Genomic DNA, 9,863 nt, shown 5'->3' with positions numbered 1-9,863 from the left:
CGAGTAAATCTTATGTCCCTTCAGATGCTGGGCACCCTGCCTTTGGGCAGAGTCGGATGGAGCTCTCCCTTTTTGGTCCTGCGAGCCAATACCTAAATTATCACAAGAAAACCGCTCTATTCATAAAGGAAGTTCACATGAGAACTTCTTGCTGCGTTTCCAGATACAGGCAGGGCCAGGCAGGTGGCCTAAGGGCCAGTACCAGGCAGGAGCTGCCCGCAGGCCCCCTGTGACCGTGAGCTGGCTGAGCTCATCCTGTGGCCAAGGGGCTTGTGCCACACAGCCCAGCCCTGCGCCTGCTGACGGGATCACTGGCTCCTGAACGTGCAATGGGCTCCCGGTCAGGATCAATGCATCCCTGCCTTGACCCACGTACAGTTTACCTTTCCCACGGGTATTATAAATTACAGATTATGTTGATAAAATACGGGCTCCTCAAGCCCTAAGTACAAGGTCCAATAGAGTGGACATTGCCTGTTCAAGATCATTAACTCCTCCACTACGATGTCTTCTGCAAGGTGGGCCTGAGCTCCGCGGGGGCTCGTCCATCTGGGGACTGGGAGAAGTCACTTCTGCTCCCAGTGGGGCTTGGACTTGGGTCCGGCCGCGGCTCCCTGGGGACGGCTGGGTGCCACGGCAAGGATCAGAAGGGGCAGTGGGGCCTGGCCCCCCAGGCTGAGCCAGCAGGCCCGCTGTAACTGGAGGTGCCTCAGGCGCTGCAGGACAGGCTGCCCCGCTCCAATGGCACTTCCAGGTCCTGCCACGGCGCAGGGAGAAGAGACCTCACACTCCCCATCCTCAGTAGTAGGGGCTTGGCTTCTCACCCCACATTCCCTCGAGCAGCAGCCTGGCCTCCCCATAGATCCTTAGAGGGGAGCCTGGCCTCTTCCCAGGCCCCTATGGAGGAGCTTGGCCTCCCTGCAGGTCCTTATAGAGGAGCCTGGCCTCCTCCAGGCCCCTATGGAGGAGCCTGACCTCCCCATAGATCCTTACAGGGGAGCCTGGCCTCCTGCCAGGCCCCTATGGAGGAGCCTGACCGCCCCATAGATCCTTACAGGGGAGCCTGGCCTCCTGCCAGGCCCCTATGGAGGAGCCTGACCGCCCCATAGATCCTTACAGGGGAGCCTGGCCTCCTGCCAGGCCCCTATGGAGGAGCCTGACCGCCCCATAGATCCTTATAGGGGAGCCTGGCCTCCTGCCAGGCCCCTATGGAGGAGCCTGACCGCCCCATAGATCCTTACAGGGGAGCCTGGCCTCCTCCCAGGCCCCTATGGAGGCGACGCACCGCGACTCGGTATGTCCCTCCGTCCCTCCCGTACCTGCCGCGCTGCTGATTGGACGAGAGCGCCCGGGGTGGGGGCAGGCCCGCCCCTTCCGCCACCGCCCCGAGCCGCCGGGGCAGCGCCGCAGCGGGCGGGGGCGCAGCGCGGGGGCCATGGCCGAGGCCGTGAGGGGCCCCCGCAAGGCCCGCGCCAAGAGCAGGCCGAAGGTAGGGGGGGCCGGGGCCGGGGCCGGGGCCGGGGCCGGGGTCGTGGCCGTGGCCGTGGCGGCGGCGAGGGCCTCAGGGTGTCGTTCCACTGTCCCGGGGCGGGGGTGCCTTGGCCCAGCGGCGGGTCTGTCACTGCCGCCTCTCGTTTGTGTCGGCTCCGGGCGGCGGTTGCAGCAGTGAGGTGGGTTTAGTGCAACGGGGAGGTGTGTGGGGGGGTGTTATTTACACGCCGTGGGACTTTGGCCAAGGGGTTTGGCTCGTATTTGGGGTTACTCCTTTTTTTTTTGTTTGTTTTTTAAAGCAGCGGAAAGGGTGGCTGCTCTAGGCGGTGTTTATGTCCGTGGTTGTTCATCCTCTTCTGCTGAAAGCAATTAGATCAGGGGCTGCGTTTTTCTCAAAAGACTTCTGGATGTCTGCACTTTTCTGAGGCGATGTAAGAAGATTTAGAGTAATGGGCAGCTAGGTGAAGGGAGTGATAGTTCCTGTGCTGTAAAAGGGTGTAAACAAGCTTTTTATTCTTATAGCGTATGGCCGTCTCAAATAGCTCTGCGCAGCGAGACAGCTGGAGTTGCCTCTGCGGTGAAGGCGTAGAGCAGTAGAACTTAGCAGCATTTAGCAGTGTTTTAGTATAGTGTGGGATGACAGTCTTACTACATCTCATACGTATAGGTTTGGCTTTGAAATACTGAAAACATGAGGCCATGTATGGCAGATGACAGTGTTTCTTCTTCGTTAGTTGGTGCTACAGTTGTTAAGTATCACTCTTACTAGGTTTTAATTCTGAGTGTGTTCCTTGTTCCTGATGTTAGTACTGACAGCTTTCTGAAGGCTTTATTTTCCTTGCAGCTGTGCTACACAGAATTTCAGTAGTCTGTGGAAATGATCTGAACTGAAATACCTCGCTTCAGAGTTGAGTCAAAATGGAAATGTTTCCCTTAATTGCTTAACCTCTTTCGTGTTGTAAACTGCACCGCATAGAGCAAAGGCATTGAAGTCATGGCTGTCAAAGCCCTCTGAAAATAAGTTAATGAATTAATCGACCACCGTTCTGTAAAACAAGGATTAGATCTAAGTGTCAGCTACGACTGTGATTCCTGAAATCGCGGCAAGTAGAAGTTGGAGGGAAAAGCAATCCCAGAAGAGTAAGTGTGTCATTGTTTTTGTTTTGATTCAGCCCCATAGCACGCGCAAGGCAGTCGAATCTTAAGACTGCTGCTTAAGAGAATCAGTTCCCTGCAGGAAGGCAGTGAGTCACAGATGACGCTGGTGGTTCATTAAGGACACGTGTACCGTGACTCCAGCGGCTGCTGTCTTTGGTCGCCGCTTCCAGGTGTAATTCACTGTGAAACAATTCACTGGCAATGTCACGTGTGAGAATCCAGAATCCTTCAGTGTTGCACATGACCCATTCCTGATGTTTTTGTTGCTATTATTATGCTCAGCTCTGTTAATAGGCAGGGGTGTTTGCGGCTGCAATTTGAAGCCCCGTCACATTAAGGACTTTGCCATTCTCATGCCTCAGAAACAACTGTAATCCTTTGAAAAACTGAAATTCTTGTGAGCTGGGAGAAAGGCTGGCTCAGCTGCGGAGCTGCCAAGTAGTGGAAAGGAGCCCAGGGCTTTCTGAAAATAGTAGCCCCAAGGTTAAGCTTGTCCGGCACCAGTAATGCCAGACTGATTCAAACACAGTGAGGTGGCAAAAGCAGTGAACCTGGAGCTGGTGAAGATGAGCCTGTATGTCTGTGTGCATCTCGGTGGGTAGCACTCAGTTACTCCAGAGGTGTTTCCTGAAAAATAGTAGGTGTCCTTAGAGCTTGAGGTGTCGTTCACTGACATGCTAGGAGAGGAGAACGGCCAGGCGTGGGACGAGGCTAATGAGCAGGTGTCATCTTTGATGTAAAGGCTAAACCTCGGAAGAGAGAACAGCAGCTTTTGCTTTCATGTTACTTCAGAACCTGATTTCTCTCATCCTTTCTCAGATGAAGTCCCTGTTAACGATTATGGCATTTTTTTGCCTTGGAAAGTGAGAACTGAAAGGCACTTCATAAATTTTAACAACAACTATTTTATCTGACAGTAGCGTTTGGGAGGAATACAGGATGCTACTGAAAGATAAAGGGAGTTTCTTCTGTACAAGGACTGCAAGAGGGAACTTTGAGATTGTACAGGGGAAAGGACCAGCATGTGTTGGTAAACTATGCAGATCAGTATGCTGTCAGAAATACGATCTAGTGATATAGTATCCTGTGGAAATTACTGACTTGGGGTTAATTGTCAGGAGATGTTTATTCTAACAACAAGTCCTAGTTTAAAGAATTGTGCTGATCTATTTTTAACCTCTCCCCTGTAGTTTTAGCTAGCCTTGGAGTGTGTCAGAACTGTTTTGTGATCGGCAGTGTTTACAGGTTTTAATTTACTGGAAAACAATCTGAAAGCAAAGCCAGCGTATTGCCATTTTGTAAAGGAGCTGTGAGCATAGATTTGAAATAAAATTAGGCTTGAGATTGAGGTTAGCTAGGGCCTTCATTTGAGCTGTTTTCATGTATGCCTTCTCATAAGGCAAAGTCATGTCAGATGTTTAGTGAAAGTATATGTGACACTGTCAGCAAGTTTCCAAAACTATCATCTTTTCCCCAATCATGGAGGAATATTGAGAGCTTTTCCTAACTTCAGCTGTGTTCTTTGTTATGTTATCTGGGTCATCCAAAACTGGAGTGCTGTAACCTAACTCTTCTCAGTTTCGTTCCTAATAAACTGGTAGGTATACAGAAACAATTTACAAATTGGCAAAAGACTTTGCCAATTTTTTGTTTTACAAATTGGCAAATGATTTACAAATTGACAAAATCTGTGTTGATTTCCTGTGCAACATTACTTCCCATGCTGTGCTTTGGGAAGGAGACTGATCTACACTTTAGACTAGGTTTATGGAAACTATTTACCCCCGAACTGGTCTTAATTTAAAAGTGGATAATCGGTTTACAGTTTTAATGTCACTGCTAAGTTTTTCTACATCTCTAGTGTGTAATACCTATTGAAAATAGGTATTTCAGTAATTGTACAGATGTTGTGATGGTTTTAGCATGTAATTAGGGGGTGCATTCGAGACTTTCTTTGTTCTGAAATTAGTTTTTTGAAAATAATTTTCCATTAATTAAAATATTTCTGTAAAACTTAGAACGAATTGAAAAGTAACTTTTTTTTGTAATGTGGTGAAATCTAGTGACTCTTTTTAGAGGTCAGGGTCCTGTTATTTTGATTATTTTATATGTTAATGAAACATTCTGTCCTGTGATATTTATAGCTTTTTACATAGAAATGTTGAAGCATTGTTCAAGAACTGACCAAGAAAAGAGACACTGATAGACAGTCTTCAAAGGGCAGCTAAAGAACAAGGATCTGTTTGGTACATTTGTTTTTACCTTTGATGTTAAGAAAATTAATGTGTTAAGAGGGACTTTTGGAGTTGTGATGTTGACAAATACTAGTTTTGGAGATGAGGGGATTTGGGATGCAAGGGGGAGAGATTCACTTGGTAGTGACACTGTTAATTTTTTTTTTCCGCCTCCCCCTAGGAAAAAAAGAAAAAAAGTAGTGAGGAGTCCCAGATACAAGAGCCTGATGATGTCTTCCTCCCTGCCATGGCAGAAGTGTCTTCTCAAGCCAGTAAAGTGCAAGTGGAACATCCTGGAGAATTTACAGAAATTCAACTCAGTGATGAAGTAGAGGATGGAAAAACTATAAATGATGTGTGTGACATCCCCCAGAGTAATTTATCTTCAGCAAATGAAGGGTCTTCGACGGTGACTTTAGAGTCTCCCACAGATGCAGAAGAGTTCAAAGCTGATCCTTCCCATGAGGAATGTGGAGGGGATGTTGAGAAGAGTGGAAAAAGCAAGTTGGAGAAACTTCACAGCCCTGTGGAGGGGGTTGCTAGCGGATCAGGAAACTCTGATTTATTGAGTAGTACCTTTCATTCCGGTGCTGCTGGCGCTCAGACAGCGGTGGGCTTTGTACGGGACAAAGGAACTGAAAACGTACAAGACGTTAAAAATCCTCTTGGCTGTTCTTCAGAGAAGCTTCCTCTGAGTATCTCACAGCTCTCTGAGAAATCCAAAACATGTGTTCAGCGATCGGGATTGAAACCAGTTTATCCAGACTTGTCAGCTGAATTGTCATATGAGAGACCAACCGTAATAGCAGTTAAACCGCTGTTGCACAATGAAAGGCTGTATCCAGAGCTGCCAACCGAACCAGAACTGGTGCCGTTTACCAGAGAACAGCTGAAAATTTTCGAACCGTGTTCATGGTTGGAGAATGTTGACTCCTATGCGGAGGAATTTGAAAGCGTTGCTCATCAGGACAGGCACGAATTTTATGAACTGCTCCTGAGCTACATGCGCTGCAGGAAGCAGCTCTTGCTGGCTGAGGCAGAGCTGCAGGCTATGACGACAGACTGCCAAAATGTTAAGGGCAGATTATGGACTTTTAAAGAAGAACAGAAAACTGTGCAGGTGCTGTTGCTGAAGCTACTTTTGAACCCAAACTATTTGGATGTGATTCCAGACACTAATTTTACTTGCTGTCAAGTTTATTGTATTTAAGCTGTTTTGTTTTAAAAGAGATGATTGCCTTTGCTCTTGGTCTCTTCACTGAACCCCAGTACTTCAGAGTATCATCCTGTTGAGATTTAAGACAGTTTGTTGTTTGATTTTTAAACTCTGATGAGTGTAGGGTAGTGGGATCTCTGTTAGTGATCTATTTTGGAGTCAGACTCGTGTCTCTAATCAGTCAGAATGAGCTGTGTACAGCCAGTTCTGCCTGTAGTGTCAGGTGAAATTTATATCACAGTACTCCAGGTAGATGCAGGGGATACGTGGTGGAGGAGGATGACTTCAGAATGACTGTAGCGGTGATGCCCCATCTGGCCTGCTGCCTGTAGTGCCAGTTTTCATTGACGTCATTCCTGACTGTCCTGCTGTCAGAGGTGGCAGCTGCAGAGGAGCTTGAGTCATGCTCATGGGCGACCCTGTTGCTCAAAGCAGAGGGAGCGTGAGGTCCAGCCACTTTCAGTAGCTGTTGCTCCGTAAATGTAGCTGTGGTTTTAGCTGCTTCCAGCGTGGTCGTGGTACTCTGTAGCATTTCTGTCTGCAAACCAGAGGGGCCTGGGGAGCTCTTTGGTGCACTCATCAGAGCAATTTTCCCCCAAACTCATTCTGTGTAACTTGGTTTTGGAGCTGGACGTTACAGTGGGAGTGAATGAAATTGCTGTGGCGTTCTGCTGTTTATAGCCAACACATCAAAATTGTCCAAGGGTGCTAAGTACCTATGTATGTGGTGGTTTCTACTGTTGTTTCTGTGAGTGCAGTGCCTCTCCTGTGTAGTCCCTCAGAGCTGAGACATTGAGAGACATCCACTGAACAGATTTGAATCTGTTCCTTTTTACTAGGGTATAACACTGAACCTCACTGGACTCTCAGTTTTGTGTTGATCGCTTTCTACACTGAAAGCGATTTTGGCTTCACTCTTATATCCTCACTGGGCATCATACAGTTGGCTAAGCTTGCTGCTTGCTTTATTCCATCCCAATTCACTATGTATTTATTGTATATTCAGAATAATTGTTGTCTTTATACCAATTTAAAATTCTTATTCCACTACCTAAGGCGACACAGGGATACTTTCAAGCTAAGCTTTCAAAGTACTGGCTCTGAAGCATGTTTCGGGGTTGCATAGACGAATAACAGGAATGTTATGTATTGTGATTTTCTTGTGCTGAAGAATTAGAGATAGGACAGAGGAAGTCTGGCCTCAGCTTTTAATTCTAGTTTGGGAAAAAGAGTACAGTTCATTTCTGAAGATTTTAAATGTACAATGGGGAATTGCTATAAATATTCAGTTCTGGGAGCTTAGAAAAATATTTATCTTGTTTCAGTGCATATTTTAGCTTTAAAGTAGCAGATCCAAATATTTATGGAAGTCTATAAACTGAGAAGCAGTTGCGCCCACTGGGAATAGACAGACCTGATTTTGTTCACATCTATCTCAGTGATACAGACAAGTCACTTCATATCTATTTCTAAATCTGAGTTATTGAGGGTTTATAGAGTAATTTTTTCAGAAGTCAGGGATATGAATCTTCAGTAATCAGCAGCTCTAAAAAGTATGTAGGGTGTTCTGACATGTTTGTCTTTTCCACCTGTGAAGTGGCCCCTTTTATGAAAGCTTTGAAATCTGTTGAGGGGAGGTAATGTCAAGGTTAATTTCTGTAAGCATGCCTGACCCACAAAATGACAAAGCCACTTAAATAATTGCTTTCTTTTCAGGGTGTCTGTGCAGACCAGTGCAAGGTGACAGGTCACCATCGCTACCAGACAGTGGAGCTGAATGAAAGTGTGCTGGGGGAACTGAAAAAGCTGTTTGAAGCCAAAGCAGAGCATGTGCATCAGACACTGGCGCTGCATTCGTACACTTCAGTGTTGTCCCGGTTGCAAGTGGAGTCATATCTCTACAGGTTGCTCAGCAGCTCGTCCCTGCTGAGATCAGTGGCTCTTCAGCAGCAAGAACAAGGTGTGTTGCTGGTCTGGACCATTCCCCATGCTGTTCAGGGTGCCCAGTGCCTTGTTCACCTGCAGTTTTGGAGTCTTGTGGTGGAATTTATATACTGGAGTGTTTCTCCTCTGATACTGAAACTTGCTGATCTTATGTAGGGATCAGTGAAACTTTTTTCTCACAGGAAAAACTCCAGTTCTCGTAACTTATTTACCTGGAGAGTGGAAGCTGAATGCAGGAGTGCCTCCTGTCTGAGCTGCATACTGCCACTGATGACTGTAGAGGAACACTGGGTGGAATGAGACATCTGGACTCCAATCTTTTATTCTCAAAGGCTATTTATAATACAGTCCCTTTTCCAAATTGATTATGCACAATTCTAAAACCAGCTGGATGTTTTTCCTGCTTTACTTCCTCTTGGAAGGCCATTTGAAATCTCGCAGCTCTCATACTTAGACATCTTTTTGGTTTTCATCCTGGGTGTATTACTTATTTGGGTTTGTGCCAATATAATCTTTTAGCTAAAATATTCTCCCCCCACCCCCTGATATCTGTCCTTCCTAGTCCTCCTCCCTTTGCCCTCCCCACCTCCCAGGTAGTTTATATGCATAATAAATGATGGTTCTTACAAAGTTTATGTTGAGGGAAGGCCTTTTATGAGAGTAACCATAGTATATTATTCTTGTAGTTAGTGTCCAGTGGTTAATTATAAGATTAAATAAAGTACTCTAAACTCTGTCAGATTTAGCAAGCAGCTGTGTTGAAATATCTTGGTATCTACAGATACAGAGGGCAAGTTTTCTGTATGGCCCCAAAACTGCTACTTATGCTACTACTCTGAGAGCTGCTTGTCCTTAATTCTGTTTATAATTTACAGTTTCAAAGCAGTCAGAAAATCTTTCTTCAGACTTGGGCCACTTGAAGGAATGTATCAGCGTCCTTTTCAGTTTCACGCGCAGAGTTATCGAAGATCCTCAGTTTCAGAGTGACCTTCTGATGTGGCTGCAGAGACTGGTGAGGGAGTAAGCATGCATATAGCTGTTTGATCCAACACATGGGATGAATTCGGGAGTCATTTCTGAAAGTGTTACTGTTTCTCTTGCTGTCCCATGTGCGATGGTTTTTGGGGGGTTTGTTCTACTTCAGGAACAGAATCTGTTAGTGAATCTTTAGAATGAATTCCCTTGTCTGATAAGTCAATGGAGGTCAGCAGTGTTAATGAGGAGTGGCACCTGAGCAGCCACCACTGCTCAAAGTGGACTTAATACTCAATATTCATTATGCTTTTACTTATTTTGAAATTAAAACTATTCAGACTTATAATTTTTGAGAAACTTCTATTCTTGCTGATTTCTAAATAAATTAGTTTTTAATGCAATTGTAAAGTAATTAATTTTTCTACACCAAAGAAGACAGTTTGTGGCTTATAAGCCAAGCAAGCAGACTTGTAAATATTGTTCTCCTGTAACTTGCTCTGAAAATTGAGGTTTGTTAGAAAGCATGGGAAGAGAAATGAAAAAAGTATTACTCTAGTTCGCAAGACTATAAAGGAATGAACCTTGAAATTCTTTACAAGATTCCAATATACTTCCCTTTAGGTGTCTGTGTTGCAAAGAATTGGCTGTCCAGGTGACCATCTCTTCCTCTTCAACCACATCCTTCGGTGTCCAGCTGGGATCAGCGAATGGGCTTGTCCATTCATTCAGGTGTGAATGTTTAATTCTTTATTGTCACAAAGTTGGAGTGGGAGTGGAGTGGGTAGGAGAGGGTCTTGTGCCTAGTCAATCCCTCATGACCGACACCATATTTCCAGGTGTGTGGA

The 9,863-nt window shown here is 45.8% G+C and overlaps 1 protein-coding gene across 1 annotated transcript in view; it reads left to right on the top strand.

Moving 5' to 3' along the window:
- Nucleotides 1-1,435: 1,435 nt before the first annotated feature.
- EPG5 (ectopic P-granules 5 autophagy tethering factor) overlaps nucleotides 1,436-9,863 on the top strand; it is a 59,854-nt gene continuing 51,426 nt past the window's right edge. The window contains 5 exon segments of the mRNA XM_050913644.1: nucleotides 1,436-1,489; nucleotides 5,065-6,003; nucleotides 7,816-8,059; nucleotides 8,919-9,055; nucleotides 9,640-9,747. Coding sequence (XP_050769601.1) covers nucleotides 1,436-1,489; nucleotides 5,065-6,003; nucleotides 7,816-8,059; nucleotides 8,919-9,055; nucleotides 9,640-9,747 — 1,482 coding nt within the window.

The sequence above is a fragment of the Gymnogyps californianus genome, chromosome Z (assembly GCF_018139145.2).
Source record: "Gymnogyps californianus isolate 813 chromosome Z, ASM1813914v2, whole genome shotgun sequence".
NCBI classification, from domain to species: Eukaryota; Metazoa; Chordata; class Aves; order Accipitriformes; family Cathartidae; genus Gymnogyps; species Gymnogyps californianus.
Note: the sequence above shows the minus strand (reverse complement) of the source record. Positions and strands in the feature narration are given on the sequence as shown.